This window comes from Vicugna pacos, chromosome 3 (genome assembly GCF_048564905.1).
Source record: "Vicugna pacos chromosome 3, VicPac4, whole genome shotgun sequence".
Lineage (NCBI taxonomy): Eukaryota > Metazoa > Chordata > Mammalia > Artiodactyla > Camelidae > Vicugna > Vicugna pacos.
In genome coordinates, this window is record NC_132989.1 from 20,406,387 (window position 1) to 20,430,931 (window position 24,545).

The 24,545-nt window shown below is 44.5% G+C and overlaps 1 protein-coding gene across 4 annotated transcripts in view; it reads right to left on the reverse strand.

Moving 5' to 3' along the window:
* Positions 1 to 24,545, reverse strand: part of ARHGAP26 (Rho GTPase activating protein 26) — a 411,458-nt gene that overhangs the window by 92,110 nt on the left and 294,803 nt on the right. For all 4 annotated transcript variants that reach the window (XM_031671891.2, XM_072955787.1, XM_031671880.2 and 1 more), the window contains exon 18: positions 8,685 to 8,844. In XM_031671891.2, the coding sequence (XP_031527751.2) occupies positions 8,685 to 8,844 (160 nt within the window). The remainder of the gene's footprint in view (positions 1 to 8,684; positions 8,845 to 24,545) is intronic.

The following is a 24,545-nucleotide window of genomic DNA, read 5'->3' on the forward strand; positions in this document are numbered from 1 at the left end:
ATTTTGGCACAGGGAACAACAATTTGGAAAGTCATTTGGGGAGTTTTATTAAAAGTCCCTCAAAAGGAACCAATTCCAGTCAGTAACTGGCAGTATCTATAGCCGGCCTGGGTAATCAATCCATGGGATGCTGTGATCTTCCTTATCTCCAGAAAGATTCTATTTCCTGTTATCTTTGCTGACAGAGAGAAATAGATTCAAACACAACAACACTCCACCCTTATTCGAGAACCATTAAAAGAGCTTCACAGTCCAAACAGTGATTAGTTTATCTAGGGCTTTATTGGGGGGAAATACACATGTTCAGATCCACAAACCTTACCACGCTAATGAAGAAGAGTTTGCACAGCACTTGAAACTTAAAAAAAAAGGAAAAGAAAAGAAAAAAGACCTAGAACAGGAGACTTCAGGCCAGCATACAAGTAAATCTAGCTTATTTTTAAACCTAACATGGACAGGACCAGAAAGAGTATACTCAGGAACCAATGTAAGGAAATGTGACAAAAAGTTAAAAAAAAATAAAAATCAATGAGCAAATGACAAAAGCCATGGTCATGAGATACAAGATTAGCTTCTCAAGCAGGCCGCAGTAACAGGGATTATCATCTCCATGGAGTAAGCATGCAGGCATTTACCACCATCATCACCCCCACCACCATCATCACCATCTTCATCATTAATTTTGCATATTAACAGGACACTACCATCATCACCCCACCACTATCATCATCATCTTCATCGTTAATCCTGCATATTAACAGGTGTTGAAATACCAAGGAAATGAAATACAACTGCCCAACACTTGTCAGTTGCCAGAAATGATTCAAATCAATTGCCTCCTATTAATTGATACACATTTTGTGCACAAATACCAATATAGATGTGAGGACTTCAGTGCTACCAACATTTTGGTAAAAGCAGATCAAGGCAGTTTGGTGGGTCCCAATCAACTCGAATCAAGATAGTCTTGAAAGACACTACCATTTTAATGGGAACATAAGGTTGCTCGTGACTTGCTGCTTGTACTGGGTGTTAAGCTGGGCCATCCATGGTTGCTGGCTCTCTTCCCTGACATGTAACGTTAAGTCACCACGTGTTGAAATGGGGCAGTGATTCTTGGGCATTTCTAAGAACAGACAGCTCCAACTGTTTCCAAAGCAAGCCGGTGGACCGGGAAAAGAATCATGACAACTTATTTCATAAAATATCAACAAGCATTAAAAGGGGCAATATTTATAAAAGCATGTGGTACACGTGCACACTCGTGTCCTGTTCATGGGCAGAAACCCTTCTGAGCGCCACAACCAAAAGAAACATCATGAACTGTTGAAGAACAAGTGGACCCCATTCTACTGCTGTATGTTGGAACTTTACAGGAGGATGTAAGACATTCACATAACCTGAGATTTCTCGTTTAACCAAAACCATAAAAGGTTGTAGGTTGGTTTTGTTGACATGGTTGTTCTTCCCAGACATCTAAATTTTTCATAGTCATTTGGAAGTTAAATTTTTTTTTTTAAAAGAAGAAGAAGAAGAAAACCCTTATAAGAAACAGCAGAGTTTCTGGGCTTTTGGCTATCTTGGACAATGACAGCATTCAATATTTTGTTTTGTTTTAAAATCTTAACTAGAAGCATAAAAATCTTGGTAACTTCCACTACAACCCCAAATACGAGCCTACTTGATGTTTTAAGGCTCAGGGTGATAAGCTGTGAGCTGGAGGAAAGAGCCTGTCCATACAGAAAAGGGAATTTAAAATAATTGATTATTACCTTTAAAACAAGCATGGAAAGAGAAAATCTTTGCCCTCTCAACTTTCAACTGTGAAATCTGACTACAGATACAAAGAGCCAGACTCTCATGTAATCCAAGTGGAGCCCAGGGTATGGAGACACTGATGGGAAAGGATGCTGGGAGCTAGTATTTCCCTTTAGGAAGTCTGGCAAGAAGAGCCAAACAAAAGCCATGAGGCTCTTACTCTAACTTATAACACATAATCAGCATCGGTCAAAGGTTATATTCTCCAACATTTTAAAAATATATAGCAACAAGTTTACAACAGTATGGTCAACTCTGGTTTTGTTATTTATTTAATGAATGACTTTGACATCAGCAACCAGAGTACAACTTGATTCAGATTCCAGGGAAGTCCCTCTCAAGTGCTCATATAATCATTTCACCCCCTCTACTTGGACTTCTCCGAGAGCTCCCGTTTTCCAGGAGTAAATGCAACCTTTTCCCATAGCTTTCAAGACTCTTAACAAATGGGCTAAACCCAACTGTCTGGCATCATCTCCAACCACTTGCTAACATGTAACCCACAGTCCTTTCATAACCGTGTCATTTTAATACACATGAATTAATGTTGATTAATTGATTAATGTTTTCCTAGAAGGCTGTCCCTCCTGTCTCCAGTCTTTCTCTGCCCAGAAAACGTCTGTTTATTTGTCAGAGCCCAGTACAAGCTGAATTAGATTATTTCTCCTCAGTGGTGCCATATACTATTCATCTCACTGACTGTCCGCCAGCACACTGTGCTATGGTTAGCTCTATCCTGAGAAACGAGGAGGGCCTTAGGGAAAAGGGCTCGCCTTACTTCTCTCAGGTCAACAGCAGATGCACAACGTATGCAGTGACTAGAATTAACTGGAATAGATTTCGGTAGCCTGGGTTGTGAGAGCCGCCCTAAATCCCTCTCCTAACCAGCTGTTTCTTACACTTTCTGGGCTTCAGAGTCATGGTTTGTAAAACAGAGCAAAAAACATTGATCTTATAGAGTTTCTATGAAAATCAAATGATATGATGGATGTAAGGCTGCTTAGCACCGTACTTGTGGACAATAAGCTGTAAGTAAAAGTTAGCTGTGACTATTATTATAATAATAATTATTATTATCATTATTACTTCTAGACTACAGACATTAAAAAGACCCGTTACTTTCAACTGAGTAAATAAATCAGTATATATGAACAACATGGAAAAATAAAAATCACCCTGAGCCTCGAAACACAATTCCTCTCTTCTGGCTTTTTCCTCTCTGCCTTCAGTTACTCTGGGATATTTATTTTCAACAGACTGGTCCAAACATTGCTTCTCTTCCCAGGGCTGTGCAAGAGGCGAAGGACAGAGTGTCTTGGGCATCACGACAGGTTAGCATGTGGTTACCGCGCATCACCTGACCAAGCTGAAGGTCTGTGTGAAACACACCACTAAGGCTCCCACAAAGGAGAGAGAGGTGGATTCTCTGTGACAAGAGATAGTCAGGGATGTTTCTAGACCAACAGGTGGTGTCTTGGTGGGGTGTGGATTGCCAGAAACAATATGAAGGAGTTTATCTTCATTTTAAACCCCTGGTCTGAAAGTCTAGTGTTAGTGCTTACTAAACAAGGAGGGAGGGAGGGGGAGAAAGAAGAGGAGAGGGAGAGCTGAGGAGAGGATGGGAGAAGGGGAGGGGACGGGGGGAGGGAAGGAAAGGCCATGTGCTTTCACCAGTTAAAACACAGAAGTCTTTTTCCTTCTCTTGCAAAAGATGGTTTATCAGGAAAAAGAAGCTGAATTTTTGAGCCAGCAGAAACCTCTCTCACTTTTAAATGTCAGTTTTAAAGACAAAGATGTTTTTCCAGTTTCAGACACCGAGGAGTTAGTTCTCCATACTGAGGCTTACAAAGGGTACGTGAGGACTGAACTTGTCACTATCATAGAATGCTAGATGCCCCACGGTTATGCGAAGAAGCTGAGGAGAAACAGAAGAACATCCTCTGTAAGAACTGCTGAGATGCTGAGCCACCAGTAAGAAAGAGACGTCTTCTCCAGTGGGTACTACACCCAAACATGCCAGTGATGGGGATGAAGGCCTTCTGGGAGATTGCCTGCAAAGACGGCAGCCCACGGTTCCTCCCCCGCCTCCACGAGCTGCTGCTCCTCCCATCCACACATGGGGTCTACTTCCCACCCCTTCAATCTGGCTGGACTTGTGACTTGCTTTGACCGACAGAATATAGCTGAAGTGACACTCTGTCTACTCTAGGCCCAGGCCTTAAGGGACCTTGCAGCTTCTATGTCTGCCCTTCTGAAAGTTGAGACTATGAAACGATGAGAGATCACAAGGAGAGAGCGAGGCCACGAGGAGGAGGAGCCTGGTGTCTCAGCCAACAGCTAGGACAGAGGTCCCAGGCAAGGAAGACCATCCTATTGCAGTCAAACCACCCCAGCTGATATTACACGGAACACATGTGAGCTCTCCCCAGATTCCTGACCCACAGAACTGTGAGCTGTTTTATGTCGCTAGGTTTGGAAATGATTTATTACGCAGTAATAGATAACTGAAACAGACAAAACAGACATCTGATGGCTTCTCCTCTCTCTCTCTATGTCCATGAGTGGCTCCCATGCCCAGGTTTCTAAACTCTCTTCCAGCACTGTCTTCTACTTATTTCTGGGTCCCTCCCAATTATTTTCCAAGGCACAAAGTACACAACTTTCTTTAAAAAGTTATTTATTTATTTTTTTGAACTGGGGGAGGTACCTAGGTTTGTTTGTTTATTTTAATGGGGACACTGGGGATTGAACCCAGGATCTTAGGCATGCTAAGCAAGCATTCTACCACTGAGCTATATAATATTCTTAACAACATGAGAGAATATTACACCCCATAACTGTGGGGGAAATATATTTAAGACCCATATTAGGGTATATGCTATCAAACACTTCTTGTTACGGGGATGGGATGAAGCAATGCTGTTGGAAAGCATTTCTCCAAGTGGGGTTTCAGGATTTTGTCCAACTTCTGGCACTAAAGTTAGAAAAGGAGCCCTTCATGACGTGTATGTGTGCGTGTGTGTGCACGTGTTTCTAGAAAATTATAGCCATCCAAAGGGAATGCTTATTAAACACCTAAATACTGTTAAGATCTCCATATTGTGGATGTTAAAGGAAGATGACAGTATTTATCTGAGGACACCAACATGTCCTTGCTGATGGCTGAAGTTAGTTCTGTTGGCAGGAAACTCATCCAAAGCATTGTCTCCAGAAAGCCAAGGGCTCTCAGAGCATGGCTGCAGATGCTCCGGATTCCTGTGAAGTGAACATCACTGGGTACCAAAGGGGGCGAAGGCGGCATCTGCTCACTTTATACCAGACCAGGCCTAAAGTGACATTTGAAAAGGAGTCAAGCTCCCTTATTCTAAGTTGTTTTTCACCAGAAAGGCAAACCTGATGAATAGTAAGAAACTATCTCCCCAGAATCATGTACATACACTGTGCTTGCATTATAACTCCAGCCCACCATGGACTCCAGATTAAAAGCCTCTCTCAAGGTGGTACCCTAGCTCCCCTAGGGCTGGAGACATCTACTCTGCTGCAGCCTTCATCCCAAGAATGTTTCCACTCACACTTCCACTGGCTCCCACAGGAATGTAGACCTCACCGTGATTCATCCCACTCTCTGGCAGAGATGAATGAAAAAGAACATATAATGAAGCTCTGCAACAGACTTTCCATGTGTACCTCCCCAGATACACAGCAGAGAGTAACATAATTTATAACCCACCAAACCAGATGCGTATTTTCACCAGTTCCTACCCATGGACTTGCAGCCCTGGCCACGCATTTCATATTTCATTTCTATTTCTATATTTTGTGCTCAAGGCAGGATGGCTGCTTGTTTACGCAAGTTTCAGTATTGTTATTAGCAGTCTCCAGTCTTTTTTCTATCATGCCGCTTTCCAATGTTTTCTGGCTTTGAAGGCCCAAGGACACCAAAAACAGTTACAGTTCAAAAACCATTAGACGCTGCCTGCTATAAACCTGCATATGCCCCTTAGGGACATGAAACATAATCCAACTTACTCCTTAGAAATTTATCTCAAATTTATTATTATTTTATTTAAGAAAAGATTATATTTAAAAGTATTACTTTGAGAGAGGGGCATATGTCACTTTTAGAGATGGAAACTAGGCTCCATTTTCAGAGAATTCTGTTGAGACTGCGAGAAACAGTGGTTTACAGATCTTGATGCTTACTTCGTGCTGGATTCTTGGCTAAATTCTTTACATAAATCACCTTATCTAATCCTCACAGCAAAGCACCAGAGGGCATGTGGCTCACTGGCTAGCTGGTCATCAAACTTGCTTCCCTTTGCTCAGTACAGTTAGGGTGATTTCCCAGCTTCCCTTGCAGTTAGATGTGGTCACGTGACTGGGTTCCGGCCAATGGAATGTGGAAGAAAATAAGGAAAGCTTCTTCCTCGCCTTGATCCATGCCATCTTACTCAATCTTCCATGCTCCCGCATTTCCCCCACCAACTGGCTGATGGCAGAGATCTGCAGAGCGGAAGGCAGAGCTACGAGGTGGAAGGAACCTGGGTTGCCGAATCACTGTGCAGGATCTCACTCCCAGAATAGCCACAGTAAACTGGTATGTGAGCAAGAGATAAACTTTTATTGTCCTGAGTCACTTATGTTTTGGGGTTCTGTGTTATAGCCGTTACACTGCACTGAAAGTACTTTTATGAACATGGAGAAATTAAGTCATCTGCCCATGGTCACACTGCTAGTAAGAGGTGGCAGATATAAAGCCAACTGGTTTGTGTTTAGAAACCACATCATTAATTGCTATTTGATTACACTCCTTTTTCACAAGTCCATTTTTATCGTATATAACATAATCTTCTCCTATATCTGATTTACTGTATTTGAGGGAAGTGGTTGGACAGTGGTCCAAAGTTTGGGATAGAGAGCAGATAATTTCTTCAAATAAATCATTTGATTTCATATCTCTTTATTAATCATATAAGAAAAAGGCTATGTTGTTTACATGATTTTGCAGGCTACCTCTGTGACTTTGTGAAAGTTTATATTCAGAGGTTCTTCACTAGTTATTAATGCTCTGTAACAAACTACCCCCAAAACTTAGTGACTTAAAACATTTAGTGTCTCTCCCACTTTCTGTGGGTCAGGAATTCAGAGGAGGCCTAGCTCAGTGGTCTCCTATGAGATGCACTCAATGAATCACTTCCAAACTGGCTCACTCACGTGGCCGCCAAGTTGGTCTGGTTGCTGGCAGGAAGCCTCCCTTCCTGTGCGCTGGGCTGTGTCGGCCCTCCCAACATGGTGGCTTGCTTCCCCCAGAGGGAGCAAGTCCAGAAACTAAGGCAAATGCTACAAGGTCCTGAGACTAGTCTTCAAAGTCACACTCCGTTGCTTCTGCAATTTTCAGATTCCTACTGACCCCACTGCGATCAGGACTGGGATCCTTATTCACAGTTGGAGGGGAATGCACAGGGCAGTGAACACTGGGTAACAAGGATCGCTGGGAGCCACTTTGGAGGCTAGCTACCACAAGAGCCCGTTCATTCATCCAGCACATTCGTACTGAGTGTGTACTGAGGGGCTTCTGCCTTTTTGTCCCCTGCTTTAGAACTGCTTGCAATTTTCAAGAAAGAGATCTAGGAAGGCGTCACCTAGGCCTGAAAGAGGTGAAGAGGTACGCCATGTAGCTGTATGGAGGAAGAGTGTCACAGGCCCTGGGAACAGCAACTGCAAAGACTGTGTGTTGTGTGCAAGGGACAGCGCGGCAGCCGCGGTGGCTGTAGGAGGGAACTCGAGGAGAGGGCGGTAGAAGACAGGATGAGGCAAGAGATGGAGGGGAGAGCAGAGACCGTGGAGGGCACCCTAGGTGCCTGTGAGAGCTCTGACTTTCAGTCAGTGAAATGGGAAGCCACTGGACATTTCTTAGCAGACAACTGATATGCTTTGCTCTAACATTCAGAAGGGCTCACTCTGGTGGCTGAGATCTAAAGAGACAGGCCAAGGGTAGGAGCAAGGGAACAAATGAGGAGGCTCTTGGAAAAATCCAGACAACTTGTGTTGGAGTGCCATCCATGCAGGTGCTCAGTGGTCAGATTCTAGACTTGCTCTGCAGGTGATCTGGCACGATTAATTCACCATTCGAGGTAAAGGTTTTATTTAGGAGGAAGCATTTTTCATTATATCCCGGCACTGTGGCTGTCAAATGGTACCCTAAGGGACCTTGCAGGCTCTGAGATGCTTCACAGGGATTTGCTACTAGGAACTGGGACACATGACACTTGATGTCCCCTGCATCATTTTCTAAGGGCAGTTGTGTTGATCTACTTCATTATGTGGGGTGAGGGCTGTCTTCTTAAGACAGACCACAAATTCCAATGCCCTAAAGGAAAAGACAGACCACACACACACACACAGTATGAAACAATCCACCATGTATGAAACTGGAAGAAAACTATAGATTAGGAAAAATATTTGCAACAGAAAGGAAAATAGCTTACTACTCCTAACATTAAAAAACTCAAACATTCATAAGAAGACAACCAAGTAAGAAAATGGGTAAAGAGGATTTTCAAAATGAGGCTCACAGGAGTACCTCCCTCGCTGCATTGTTGTGAGGTTAAAATGACAACGTACCTAAAGTGCTTAGCAGAGTTCCTGTCACAAGAGGAATGCTCAATAAATGCTGCCCAATGCCACCACCACCACAACCAAGATGCTTATCCCCATCACCATCGCCACCACTATCAGCAACTCCGTTATCGTTGCCACAGGGTAAGAGCAGCCAGCGACATAACCGCTGGTCAACCCTGCACGCCAGTTCCAACCTAGTTTCCCCGAAGTCACTTCTCCACGCACAGTGACCAATGAGGTATTACCTTCTCATGGTTTTCTATTAGGATCTCAATGACGATGTTCTGAAACTTGATATCCATGATGGCTGCTACGGTTTCTTCCTGAGGACGCAGCAGGGTGGGTCCGAACACCACGCCAAGGTTTGCCACCGTCATCAAATTCTGCTTGTGGTTGTTAGCAACACTGGGAGGAAGGAAAAGAAACGGCACAAATGAGGGAAATAGTGCAGAAGAGACAGTGGACTTCCTGTACCCTTCCACCTCCAGGCTCCTCACCTGGGAGGAGGCAAACCTGGGGCCATATTCCGACGCCCCTGGAGTCCACAGAGAGACTTTTCCACTCATCTTTTCATCTACCAAAGTTTCAGAACTCTCCAGTGCTCAGGCTCCTTTGCTGTTTTGGGATGTGACACTCTTTACCATTTCCATTTTGCCTAAAACAACCAACCAACCAACCAAAGTGGCCGCCTGCCGACATGTGAATGTCTGCGCTTCTGAATCCCTGTTCGGCAAATCCAGGTAACTGCTAATCCCTCTTAGTTACAGCTTTTATACTTGGCTGGTGCTGAAACCACTGTGATCATTAGCATTTTCTCCAGTGCCAACAGAAAAACGCCTGACGGCTTTAATGCATTCGCAAACATAGGCCCAAAATAGACCTAATATTTTAAATGGGTAGATCTCAGTCAGGAAACTCAGCACTTTTGGCTTGACGCAGCAAAGCCCCAGCACATCAGACACGTGCTTTACATTAAGCGAAACATGTGGCATAAACAGAAATAAAAACACACTACTGTGTATCTATGTATATGGGTGTGTTTATATTGTCACTTACACTCAAAGTCTAAGGCACATTCAAGGTCAGCAGGACTGGGGTCTGAGTAAGCTGCTAAACACATCTGTGTATTTTTGGATAAACAACTCCTCAACACACATATCTGAAATCCACACCCGGGCCACCATGACCCAGCCTAAGACGGAATTGCTCATTTGCTGGCCCTGCATATAAAAATACACAAACTATCTATTGACAACAAATGGGTTAAAAAGTTAAGGCCATTCAGTATTGTTGCGAAAACATTAGGGGCTTCCCTAAATCACCTGTTAGAAGAAGGAAACTATTCATTACTAGAAACTAGAGAGAAATTGGGCAGAGAAGGAGTTTGCTCAGACATACCTCTCTAACATTAGTGCTATTTATACTGAGCGTTTTTTTTTTTTTCACACAATTCTATAAATGTTTGCACTGTTTCTCTTGGATACTTCTATTCTGGAGGCGGAAAAGAGGTTCTACTGCTTTAAGTGCTGGTTTTGAAACTGAGCCTTTACTGAAACACTACATCAATCAATTTTATCAGCAGATGTGTGTTTTTCCTTTAAGTCTCCAGGGCTAAAAGTCTAATTTCATAAGAACTCGTCTTCTGAAAGGGGTGCTTAGGTCAGTGATAACTGGAACGGCTCAGTCAGGAAGGGAGTTTTCTTTTTGATTGCTAAGCAACACCTGCAGCAAGGAGACTCTGCCACTGATGCGTTGGCTTGTTTCTGGTCCACATAAGAATCTTTTATAAACCTTTTTTTGAGTTGAAGCTGAATCTCCTGGTTTTAGTTATAGTTTGCCCTTCTACCCAGAACCCCATCAGGTTTCTAGTCTGCAAGCGTTCATGCAGATGGCCAAGGTCGTACCTGGCGAGGGGGGAAAGACTGGTTCTGGGCCTCAGTCGATCAGCAAGTCTGCATATTTACAAGCTGCTTGTCACATCGCTACTTTCAACATGAGCTCCTTTGCGTGGAAAGCGGATTCCATGCTCTTATCCTTCCCCTCCCAAATGAGCCAAGTCAGTAGGCTTACTTACCCCCTTGTCACAAAAGTCCCTTGTGCGAATGAATCAACAAGCTATTTATGCATGAAAGGACTTTTAAATTGTAGACCGATATAAAAATACAGGGTTTGGATGATGACTGCTTTTCACCATCACGCTTCTCAACACTACATCCGCCTAAAGCAACAGCCTCTTAACGAGGCTCCTTGACTAGAATCCCTGGGTTCGGCTGCATCCTGCCTGCCACCACCAGTGACCGTCTACAACTCAGCTCTGCTCAAGCTGTGGAAAACTCCAAGGGTCTCGCACCTCACTGGGTTGCTAGCTGAGAATGCAGAGACAGTGTACAAGCAGGGTTCAGCGATGCTTCCACCACTGGATTGTTCTGATAACGGTGATGATAAACCACTAGTGGTCCCCATTGTTTTTTTGTTGTTCGTTTGTTTTTCATTTTTCATTTTTATTACATAGAATTGTTACAATCTGACTGCACATGTACAATATATTGCATGTAAATACATATATACAATATACTGCGTATGTTCTTACAATTTACATATATATACTATTCATTGTTTCTAAGAATGTTTAGAGTCTTAGCTTTTTAAACTCGCATAGTTTTCAAAAGAATAAAGCCAACCACAAAATAAGAATTAATTTAAAAAGACACATACACCCCACTATTAACAGCAACATTCTTTACAATTGCCAAGATACGGAAGCATCCTAAGTGCACATCAATAGATGAATGGATAAAGAAGATACAGAATATATATGTAATGGAATACAACTCACCCATAAGAAGGGTATTTTGCCATTTGCAGCCCTTCATTCACTTTTCTTTTTTTCACTTCAAAAACCAGAATTTTATAACTAGTATAAACATTTCTATTGCATCAAAAACAACAACCCATTATTTTTAATACCAAGTCCAAACGCTGATGAAAGATCATTCCTGTTTCCAACTCACTTCTAAGCCCTCTGCCACCTCCCAGCTCTGGGTCCCTGGGCAAAGGACTCAATGTTTAAGCTTTGGATTCCTCATCTTTAAAAAAAAATAAGGGTAAATTATACTTCTACTTCATGAGGTTGTTGTACAGATTAAATGTGATACCACATGGGAAATGTAGTGATGATGAGAATAATTCACTCCCCATCCTCTTTCCACTTTCATATCCATCTGCCGTTGTCATTCCTCTCCCCAGAACGTTCTCTTTCTCGTCTTTCTTTGCTTGGAAAACTGCTGATCTGCAAGGCACAGCTCAAATAGCTCCCTTCCTGTCTGAAGTCTTCTGTCTAGTCTGACCCCAATCCTCCACTCCTCAGCGAAGTCAGAGGGTTGGCCTGCCCCTGGATCTATTTTGTGTTACTACCATCTTGACTGCTGCCTTAGGACAGAGATCGTGCTCATTTTAGTCGGTAACACCAGTGCTCAACACAGGGCCCGGCCCAGGAGAAACACAACTAAAGTTCAATGAGGTGTGAAAAGATCACGGGGGTTTCTGAGCAGACATAAAACAATTATTCTCACTCCAGCTACTTACTCGTAAAATCTCAAAGTATTATTATTGATTTTGGGGGAACGTATCTCAACAATCCCAGCCTCCCTCTTCGAAGGCTGGAGCTGCGTTCCATTTCTTAGATTTAATTAATGAGTAATAATTACTCTGATTTACAGGCCCCAATGACCAAAGGCATTTGGAAAAAAGGTCCGGTTAACTGTGGATAAGCATCTCTGAATATAAATCAGCTTGAGGCTACCCACCATAATTCATTTCCTTTTTAATGACCCATTTTATTTTAGAACTTACAAAAACACATTGATCTAAGTCTTAGGAAACTTTTGGGGGAAAAAACGCTGCACCTTTCATGACTAACCACCATTATCTTTCAGCACACTGAAGTAACAAATTGATCTATCACTCGGTTATTACTGCTCACAACTTGGTACGGCTATGTTCATTACTCTACGATGAATTATTAATGGCTGGAGATCGCTCTATATCCCAGAGAGAAAGGCACAGACCTCAGCCTCCACTGGCACCAGCCATCCATTATAGCTGATGAATATACCGAGGTGTGGGAGGCGGGCTGGCAGGGTGCGGGGGAGCCTGGTCCAGCCGAGGCCACGGGACTCATTCATTAGTGAGGTCTATAAAACATGGGGAGCCTGCTTTCTGGCTTGGTAATTGAGCTGCGTGAGCTCTTCCTCTCACAGCCCAGAATGGCATATTGAGTCCTGACTTAAAATCCACACACAAAGGTCTCTTGTGCACGACTGCACATCCCGCTGAGGGAGGTTCTGACCTGCCTCTCCCAGGTCCACGGGGACTCTTCCGTGGAGCCTCCTGAGAGAGCAGTCAGTTCCACAGGTTGCAGAGACACAGAGGCACATGCGACTTTAACCTGGGGAAGGCCCGCTTCCTTTTGTGACTGTCAAGAGTCTGCCACCTCAGCTGAGAAGCAGGGCATCTCCTGAGGGAGATGCCGTCGCCTTCCGGGCAGCTTGCAGGGGATCTGCGCCCCATGCTCCCAGCATAGGGAAATGCAATTAATGAGAAAAGTGCATGTTCCAAGGAAAATGGTCTCTTGCCACCTTTGTTTCATGGGAAAACGGACGGGGACTCTGGATTGCTCTGACGGCCTTCGGGAGGCAGAAGAAGGTAAATCCCTTCCAGATGAGGATGGTGGTGGGGGAGCCCCATGAAGGGAGAAGACAGGAGACAACCCTGTGGGGGCCTGTAATGCAGAGACGTCCATGCTGTCCGAGGCATCACATCTGTTCTGGTGCTTATATGAGAGGCAGAGCTCTGGAAGCGCCGAGCAGGACTTTTCAACCACAGACTGGTCCTGACGGACTTCAGCAATACCTAAGCCTGTGGCTGGGTTACAAAGAGCTTTCACCTGAGCCCTGCAGTGCTGTGTCGAGGCCCCCCGGCCCGGACACAGCATGCTGACTGATTACCACTATCTGAGATGGACGGGATGGGCGGAGAAACAGCAGGGCAACACTTAGTGGCCACCCTTTATTTGTCTGCTTCAGCTTCCAGTGTTCAGTAAAAACGGTAACTGGTAAGGTGTTTTCGGGTTTACAAGGAGCTCTGCAACCCTTTTTTATGTTTATGTGATCTTCATACAGTAAGTCTAGAACAGTAGCTCTCAAGCTTTCTGACAATGACCCATTGTAGGAAATGAATTTTCCCATGTAACATTTCACGAGGACCTACATACATATAAACACACACAGAGAGGCACATGCACATACATACATGCATGTCAGAAACAGTGTGATAAATTCTGGTCTTTGTGGTTCTATTCGATCCATTTTTTACATCTACTAAATCAGTTTCAAAATCCACTAATGTGCCATGACTTAACAATTTTAAAAGCACTATTCTAGGGATATAGGGTACAAATATTATCTCCAATTTACAAACATGGGGGAAAAGGCTAAGAGAGACAGTATAGAAACAAAGGGGAAAGGAGGGAAGGAAAAAAACAGGAGTTTGGGATGAGCAGATACAAACTACTATATCCAAAAGAGATAAACAACGAGGTCCCCATAGCACAGGGAACTATATTCATTATCTTGTAATCACCTATAATGAAAAAGAATATGTATACATGTATGAGTAAATCACTATGTTATATATCAGAAACTAACACATTGTAAATCAACTATACTTCAATAAAAAATGACAAAAATTATAAAATACTTCAAACCTACAGAAAAACCCAAAATATGTTATTCTTTTCCATCACTTCCCTATAAGCCCCTCCAGCATGACAGGCTGACAGGAAGCGACAGCAAACCCACCACACTCACTCCGCCCTCAAGGGCACCAGCTTGTCCGCCGGCCCGCCTGGCAAGTCCTCCCCTAACCATCCAAAGCCCATCTCCCTGCAGAGCCCGGCTCCAGACACTCCCCTGATGGAAGGCCACACAGAGCGCTCTCCTTTGAGTGATTATGGTTGCGGTCAGTCCCATGGGACACGTCTACATCGACTGCTCCCCTTCTCACGGGGGTCTCAGGACCGGGGGCTGCATCACGACCTTGCAGTGCGTTCTCTGCAGCACACAGGCAGGTCCCGGCTAGGCCCCAGGTTACTGATTCTGAAAGTGGCTGAGTGGCCCCGCACCTCAGCTGCAGTAAGTATCACCTCTCTCCCTACTACCCTCTCGGAGGTAAAGAAACTCTAAGCCCTGGGGCCAGGAAAGATTCGCTGGAAACGAAGCTGCTAGAACTCTACGTTTTTTGTGGCTACCAGGGCAAGTTTGGTTTCCGGGGCTGTCAATGTGGTTCCTTCCAACAACTTCAAGTTCATCCTTAGTATCTAGTGGGGAGTGGTGGGGGGAATCCCCGCCACCACTGGCTGCGTGTTTTCTACTAAGTCAGGCTGTCTGTGTGTGTTGCCTGGATACCACCTGAACTTGGTGAGACGGGACCAGGCTGGATGGTGCTAAGCTGGGCCCTGCCAAGGAAACCCATGCGAGCCATAAATACAGCTTTTCTGGGCTGTCCCAATGGCTAGCACCAGAATGAGGGTTTAAAATAAGTTTTTCCATGTACTGACTGGGGTCATGCTCTCACCGACCATATTTAACATCTTTCTGGGAATGGCTATCCAGTGAGAAGCCAGATTTGAAGCTTTGAATAATTCAGGGAGTGCTTATGATGGATATTTTTACACAGTGTAACCGTCAAGGGAACGCCTTGAGACACGCAGGTGAGACTATCACCACGATTTTACAGATGAGGAAACTGAAGCACTGAGAAGTTAGTTAACTTGCCTGAGGTCACACAGCTAACGAAGGCCAGAGCCAAGACGGGAACTCAGTGTGGCTGCAGATCCCATAATCTTCACCTCGCACTCTGCTGCTCCCACACGACTAAGGGTTAGTTCAGCGAGACTAAAAGAGGCATCCTCTTCCCTCAGAAAACCCAACCAAAACTGACTAGATGGCGTGGGAGTGGTTCCATGCTTGAGCATGTGGGGAAAAAAGTCGTGGTTATAATAAGAGAAACAAAAAAAAGTTGCTCCCTCATTCACCACCCAAATTACTAAACTGGAAGAAGAAGAAGAAAAAAAAGCAAGACAGAGGAAGAAAAAGCAGGTATGCCTACGAGAGTGATATTGGACTAAAGACCTTTTCTACTCCCTTCCTGCAGGGAAAATGGCTTCACTCTTGACAGAAACATGAAAATGATGCAACACTCTTCAAATGTGACGGCATTCAGTTTGTAGTTGGCTGGCAGAGTCAGAGAGCTGCTTTCTAATAACGAAAGAATGAACACTAGAAGGTCAAGAGAGAAGAATGAATTGAAAGGAAGAAAGGAGGCGGGGCCAAATGGGTGGTTTCCAGAGCCCCTCACAGATAATTACGGCTGGATGTGCAGCACCCCCAGGCGGCACGGCTTCCACCCAAGGGTCTCAGAGCTCAGGGAGTCACTACTGATGTCTTCCCTGCTTCTGGCGAAATGTATAAAACTGTATTTCAGACAGGTAAACATCACTGCTAAGAGTTAAGTACTGCCCAGTATTGTATACATCAACTTTAACACACACTTAACAGAAGCCTCCTTGGTGCTGAAAATTCTTCAGAGAAAAGGAAAAAGGATTTGGGTGAAGGCAGCAAAGCCAAGGCACCTCTGTGCATACAGCTTGCAGTCTAAAGTGGAGGATATTCTAAACTCTGAGTGTGTGACCAGCTCTATTTGCCCTCTGGTCTCCTCCAATCCAACACCACTACCTGCTTAAAACCCATCAAAGGCTTCTGACTATTTTAAATCAAGCTGAAAACCGCTGGCATGGCCTTTAAGATCCCATATGATCCAGCTGAGCTCTCCAGACCCTTTTCTACTGTGGCCCCCCAGCTCGCAGATTTCTGGGCTAAAAGTCTTCAGGCCTCGGTGCCTTTGTTCCCAATGCTGATCCCCTCTGCTGGGAAAGCTCTGTGGCCTCTCTCCATTCAGCTTTCTCCTAATTTATCCCTCTCACTTCCCGAAGAGGTCTTTCTGGACACCCCCTGCCAGGTCAGGTACCTCGTTACAACTCCAGTTCCTCAATTCTCTTGCTTAGCACTTAGTGAATTATGTCATCATTCATAAGATTGTCGCTGTCCATTTCCCCTGCCTCCGAGACCCTCCAAGACACCCGGGAAGGCGTTATCCTCCCTCCCTGCCCCTCAACCCCAGGGCCTAGCACAGACTTTGCCCATATCAGGTGTTGAGGAAGGAAAAAGAACACGTGCATGCCTTCTTTGGGAGGCCAGCTTCCTCTGGGTTATCAAGGCTCAGCTGCACTAAAAGGCTGGCTTAAACTTTCATGTCATCTGCTGGTGTCTTAGCACCTTTGTCCAGTGGAGCCAGCGGACAGGGGAGTGGCCAGACACTGACAGCACACAGCAAACCGGGCAGGTCTCCCGGGCACACTGCTAATCGGGGAGGTACGAAGGCCATACAGTACTCACAGGGTGTAATATCATTCCTACATGAGTGATGTAATATGCATTATAAAATACAGCATAAGCTCACAATATTGTACCAACATGTTTCCAATACGCTTACACCTTCTACGACAGTGTCTCCTGTATCTTGAATTTCCTTTTCTTATCCCTTTCTGAAATCCCTTTACCTCCTGCCTGCTTTAGATTATTAAGACTGTCATTAATAATAGCAGCGACCAAGCTCTCACTGTGAAGCAGGCAGTAAGCACTCCATTAATTACCTTGTTTGGCCTTTACAATAACTCTATGAGGTGAGATCCATCACTGTCCCACACGAAGAAGCTAAGGCTCAGAAAACGCCAACATTTGTCCAGGGTCACATAGTGAATGAGTGGTAGGGCTGGAATTTGATGCCAGGCAGTCTGCAGTCTGACTGCAGAGGCAGGGCTGTTAAACGCTCTGGTACAACGCACTGTGCGTGTGTGGACACGCGTGAGACATAACACAGGGAGGAGCTCGCCTGCCTCTCTCTCACTTGCCTCTCTTCTGTTCTACACAAAAAGAGAACAGGGGTAAAAGGAGAACCAGATTATTTTTAAAAGGATGTTTTGAAAACAAACAAGGCTATTAGGTTCATCTCTGCCCACCAACAGGATAAAATCCCTAAGCTTTTCTACTGGGAGAAAAGCAATCTGGGTCATGGGAGTTAGGGCCCCCTCCGGAGCAGGCCAGGTTTCATTAACAAGAATTACACTTTTGCTGCTAAGCTGCCTAGTTTTTCTAAATTAGTCACAGTTGTTTAGAGACTAAAACGAGGCCAGCTTGCATTCTCTTTGCCCTACATGGTCTCAGCTACTCGGTACGCTCACAGAAGGCATAGCCCTCCAGTCTAGGGATTAACAGATGAGCTACCCGGCCCTGGTCTGGCTGGTTCGGGCTCTGGACTCGAGCTGTATTTTTGGACCCAGTCCCCAGGCCCAGATGGGGAAGCACAACACTCACACATTAAAAGACCTGCAGGGAAGCTGGCCCAGGGAACCCTTCTTCCTGGAAAATTACTTAACTAGTTCAAATTATGTAACAACCCATCCTACAGTCCAGTGTAATCAGCATTTGTAAAGCATTTTACAGTTTTTAAAGTCCTTTCACATTCATTATCATTGATTGATTTCTTTTGAGGCTTATGTTCTCCGATCTAGAGAGAGATGCTGGACGGAGCGTGAATAGAGGGGGTCTAAGACTTGCACGTGTGCGTGCCAACGTGACGTCACCGAGGCAGCGAATGCAACAGTTCCTGATGGCGGCGGTACTTCCTCCCATGGCTCCGCCTGTCACCTCGAGGCAAGCACTGTCCAAAAAAGGCAGGCCATGGAGAAGCTGCCTCAGGACTTTCTACCCAAGGACGGCAGTGCATCGTGACGCGGCAAAGAGGCCAACACTGTATCATTTATTTTTAACTGTCAAATAGTTTTGAGTGCCTATTATGTGCCAGGGACTGCTTTCAGTGCTAGGGATGCAGCTATGAACAAAACAGACACCCTTCTCCCCAAATCCCCTGCTTTAAAAGGTTACATGTTTGTGTGGTCGTACAGACAACAAAGCAAACAAAATCTGTGGGGGAAAGGGAGAACTGGGGGACGGTTTGCAACTTCAGGCACAGTGGTGAGGGAAGGTGTCACTGAGAGGGAGGCAGGTGCTAACGACCTGAAGGAGAGAAGGAAGCAAGCCATGTGGGTCTCTGGGGCGAGAGCTTCCGGGGAACAAAGGGCAGACGCAGACACTTCAGGGAGGAACTCATGGGGCATGCTGGCAATGCCAGTGAAAGCCAGCGAACCTGCTGCCGAGCGAGCAAGGCAGGAAGCATCAGAAGTCAGGTAACAGACCTGGGGGCGGCAAATCCCATAGGAGTGGAGAGGAGATGAAAAGCCATGAGAAAATTCTGATCAGAGGGATAACATAACATTGGTTTACCCCTCTCTGTAGACTCAGAAAGGTAGCAACTGCTAAGACTTACATGCCCAAGTTCCATCCATATAGAAGATGTAAGAACTTCACAAACGAGCATAAAACCCAGTGAGAGACTTCAAGGCACGTAAAAACTGGAATACAGCACTTTTTATATTTATTTGAGCAGCTGAAATGTGTCCAGCACTGGGCCTTTGCACCTGTGTCTGTGTTAACGTGATAAGTCTCTGAAGTTGTCCCACACTTTCCCCTTCGTCAGTGTGCGAAGTCTTTCATGGACTCTTCTCCACTGGGAAGTCAGTGAAAGAACAAAATGAACTGGAGGTCGAGACAGTAACAGCCTCTAGATGCTAGTTACCTGCTACCTAGCTAACAGTTTCCCCCCAGACAGCACCAATATTAAACATGCCATGCAGACATTTATAGAGCCCATTGAATTGAACCATCTTAACAATCTTTCATTAATTAAAATAAAGGGATCCGTGTTACTAGTCCCATTTTACAGATGAAAGGTCAGGGGCAAAAGGAGCTACATCAAAGGGTAAGGGACTGGCCCCTCACCATGTGGCTTAGCTCCAACAAGCACAGGGGCTTCCAGACCGAGCAGTCAGGGTTCCTCACATTCCATGAAATGCCAGCCTCATCTCTGGTTCTATGCAATGACCATAATACTTTCTGGAGGTAGAGTCAAGTTTCCAAATCCACAGATGAGACGATGAGGAATGTTACGGAGAGAGAGACTGACAGACTGAGAGAGAGAAAGAGAGAAGCATGCACACGAGGGAGTACGGACAGGCATGTGCCCTGCGTAATCTATCTCCCTTCCTGGAGAGTTTTTAAATAAGGGAAATAACTCATCTGACTGGCTTATTTTTGAAAAGGAGAGGACCTTCACCTCAAAAAGGAAACAGACAGAAAATTACACACCTTGCCACGAGTCTGAGACAAACTGAGAGGCTTAGGTTGAAAAACTGGCTTTATTACAAGGGCCAATGTACGAAAATGACTAGAAAGTATAAACCTACATGTGCTAACAATGAACTTCAGAATTATAGGCGATTAACAGAGAAAAGAATTATTTCCTGAAAAGTTCATGGCTCTTCCCCAGCCGACCTGGGTTGGTCCTCCTGCCTGGTTTTTATCTTGTTTTATTTCTTCTTGTCACTTTCACAGTCAGATAGTCTTACTGATGGATTTGTATATCTATCTTCCTAATTGGAACATAAGAGCTGACACCCCTAGGGAAAGTTCTAGAGATCAATTAGTACTAACAGTGAAAGAGGAAAGATGTGATATGTTTATACAATGGAATATTACTTGGCCATTAAAAAGAACAAAATGCCATTTGCAGCAACATGGATGGATCTGGAGATCATCATTCTAAGTGAAGTAAGCCAGAAAGAGAAAGAAAATATCATATGATATTACTCACATGTGGAATCTAAAAAAAAAAAAAGAAAAAAAGAAAGAAAAGAGGAAAACAAGACACTAATGAATTTATCTACAAAACAGAAATAGACTCACAGACATAGTAAACAAACTTATAGTTATGGGGGGAAAGGGGATGGGAAGGGATAAATTGGGAGTTTGAGATCTGCAAATATTAACTACTATATATAAAATAGATAAAACCTGAATTTCTTTTGTATAGCACAGGGAACTATATTCAATATCTTGTAGTAACCTATAAGGAAAAAGAGTATGAAAAGGAATATATGTATGTATATGTATGACTGAAACATTATGCTGTACACCAGAAACTGACACATTATAACCGAATATACTTCAATTAAAAATTTTTTCTAACACCCACAAAGAACTATTTGAGCGGAACATCAACATTTTATATAGGTTTATATGTCTGATGTTAAAGAATAAAATTCTTTAGAAAAGACAACATACGTTTTACAGCCCATAAAAATAGTAAAAAAAAAAAAAAAAAACCAAACCCGAGTGGACTGTACTTTATTGTCTCTCCACTTTTCAAGTTCTGTGCCAACATCTCCTTGCTGCACCTAAACTGTTATCTCCTCAAATTTCAAAGTCCAAGCAGTACAAGTTAGAAAAAGAGTGCAGACATAAACCCTTCTGTTACATTTCTTGCCTTCATCACAAAAATAGATTCATCAGGGAATTATGCCAATAGAGTTCTTACTTCAACGCGTGCCAGGCAAAACTCGATTTATCCTCCTCCGAGGCAGCACAGAACTGGAAACTCATTGAATTCTGCTGCTTTGGGAACAAACTATAAAACAAAGTGCAGTGTCGACAAACAGGAATGAGAGATCCAATGTGCGAAAACCAACATACCGTTAGGCAGAGAGGAGCAGACAGTGTCTGGAAACAGACAAATGATTCCAGCAGTGGAGCTGAGACCTAGGCCCTATTCCCCTGTCATTCGGGCTCCTGGCGAGTGTCGTTCCCAAGTCCAAACCCAGTACTTCCCGATGGGGAAGTCCATGTGTTTGATGACAAGCTTCTGGAATGCTCTCAACTGTGCGGGCGTCACAGCCTGGCACCTTAGCGGCTGTCACCATGCTTTGCTGGGCTCATCGGGAAGGGCAGGTGAAGAAAGACTTCAAGGACGCAGTGGCCCGCAAGTCCCAGGAGGAGAGCCATCAAGGGTACGTGTAAACCAACACAGATCAAACGACTTAACGAACATCAGTTCTTCTCAAGCAACTCCAAGCTCCCCGGTCTCCCCATCCTCCTGTCACGCCCTCGCTCTCGGCTCCCGCCGCCCTGGCCCCCTGCATGCTCCTGCAGGTCTGCTCACACCCGACTGTGACTGAACACCCACGAGATCCCACGCCCCCTTCCAGGCAAAGGACCCACCTAGGCAAGATCTCTGCTTTCAGCGTACTGGCACTGTGTTCCAATTAGGAAGATAGACATACAAATTCATCAGTAAGAATGTCTGACTGTGACAGTGGCAAGAAGAAATAAAACAGGAGCATGTGATAGAAACCAGGCAGGAGGGCCTTTCGAAGGGGGAGACGTAGGAGCTGAGCCTGTTCATCAGAGTGCTGTCTAGAAGTCTACAGATGACGAGGAGAGTACAGAGCACACGTGTGAACGCACAGGCCATGAAGGGGGCCTACCTTCAGCCACAAGCATCAGAGCCTGCCTGAGACCTCTTTAAAGGTTATATTCCACAGCAGTCCACTTCCTTTTCCACAGGAATTCTGAAGCCTGTGTCAACAGCTGTTGAGTACAATAGGAAGCACCGTGATCCTTGCCACCCCTATGGTTTCCCACACAATGATGAGAACACCCCGTGGCTTCTGGCTGCTCACCCCACCCTGTCCATCTCTGTGGCCGCAATCCAGTTCGGAAGTAGCTCCTCTTGAAAGCATGTCACTAGTAGATGTACGGCTCAGTCTTGCAAAGGAAAGGCCACATCCCAGAATTTACATACAAAGAGAGACCCACATCGCAATCCTGGTGACAGCTGCCAGCATGTGGTTGGGCTACATAAAAAGCTAAGTAATTATTAAACAAGGGGAAACAAACAAAAGAGGAACCCTGTGGAAAGACTGTGTGTTTGGAAAACTCAAGGGGAGAAAGGAGCAAGGTTCAGGGAGTCCAGCTACTCTCTGGAAGGTTGGGATTCAGAGTGAGTTCACTAGGAAAATGTCCCCCCAAAAATCACCTATATTCACACTCACCAAAACATGTCTTCTCTACGAATTGGTATTCAAGGATAAAAACTGGTGCTTAAAAAAAACAAATAGCAAGTGGCTTCCAGGAATAATGAGCACATCAATTCTAGGTTTGATGGTCTCAGAAAGCCTCAGTGCATCTGAGAGTTCTTCAGACTCCTGACCCATTGAAGACAGGACGGCTGCAGTTGCACTCCACGCATCAAATGAGAGCACACGGCCATGAGTCTGGGGTGTGAACCACAGTGCGCAGCCCAGCACACGCAGCATCTCTGGGCATGCAGATCTATGTGACTCTCATGGTCTTGCGAAGCTATGACACCTGCCCCCCCCACATACACCTGGGTGCACAATCCCTTAAACATATACACCCCCATGTATGACTCTCCTGCCCCTAGCCCAGACACAGTGTGTTATTTATGAACTGAGATGCTTCTGTCTGCCTTCAGACAGAATCAGTAAATGCCATTAGATGTCAGTTTGGTCTTTAAGGTAATTTTTAAAAAGCTGCCCCTTATTCTTTCTCTTGGTGTTACCGTCAGGGGAAAAAAGTCTAAGACAAACGTCCTTCTCCCTCTCTTTTTGTTCTGTAAGTGAAAAGCATCCATTGTGAAATAACTGAAAAAGAAAATAAAAATCACCCATAATTCCACCAATGAGAAATAACTAAATTTTAACCATTTTTTAAAAAAGGTTTACACGTCATGTCCTATACACACACATACATGGACACACACACACGTATCTTAAAAAAACCTGGACACATACTGTATGCACGTAGTTTTCTAATCTGTTTTTACTGCTTTACTATGAATTTTTCATGTATCATCCATTGTCTTGTTCAACATAGCCGAGGTTGCATAGTATTCTACTGTACAGATACGGCATAATTTACCTAAGAAATCCCCTTTTACTGGACAGTCCAATTGTTTTCAATATTGGCACTTCTTTCTTTCTCTAGAATAAATTCAAAGGAATTGAATTTCTGGATGAAAGGGTAAAAATACTTTCAAACTGTCACCTAGGAGACCTGTGCCAATTTACACACCCACCTAGAATGTTTTAGCATGCCTGCTTCTCCAAGCCCTAAGGCATTATTATTTTGAAATATTTAATAGGCGGTAAATAATATTGTGCCTACCCCATTTTAAGTTGCACTTCTTTGATTAGTTACATTAAATCTTTTCCAAATGTTTATTTACTTATCCAGTGACTTTAATAAGGGTCCAGATTTAGCAATTAGTCTCCAACAAAGCACACCAAAGGTATCAGGTAAACAGTAAGACACACCAGGCAAGGTATGTCTTATTTCTATATTTTTTAAAATAAACACAGTTCTATATCTATTAAAATATCCTTACCTTTATAATTCCCCTATCTTTCATGAAATTTTATGGCCGAGAAAAAAAACTGAGAGAGCAGATCCCTCTCTCTGAAGCTGGGCAAGGATGAATTTCCGTGCGTCTGCATTTGGTGGGAAAAGGTCTCCACCTCACGTGGTCCATAAACTCCACGAAGGTTAAGACCGCACCAGGCTTGGTCATCAGTGTATACTCAGTACCTGGCAGGACACGTGCTTAACAAATATTCGCTAGCCATTTTCCAGGCTGGTGGCCAAGGGACTTGAAGGGACCCGAGCTTCAGAAGATCAGCCCCACTGATTTCAATATATCCCACCCATCGCAATGAGTACGAGGGCACATGAATGTCTGTGGCTGCCAAGGAGGCCAAGAAAGGCTCACCATTCCTCCCCGGTCTACTTTGCAGGAGGTTGTAAAGACAAAGCAAGAAAGAGAAGTAAAAAGGACTCAAAAACCATCCGGCGCTGTGCCAAGTGGGATGAGGAGGAGGAGGAGGAGGAGGTGGCAGAGAACAAATTTAAGCAGAAGCCTCAGAGGGGCAGGATTGCTGAGCACATGCAGGGAATGCCCTCAGGGAAGCGGACCCCGCCAAGAAGTATGGCTTCCTGCTCCGGTGTTCTGGGAGCTGT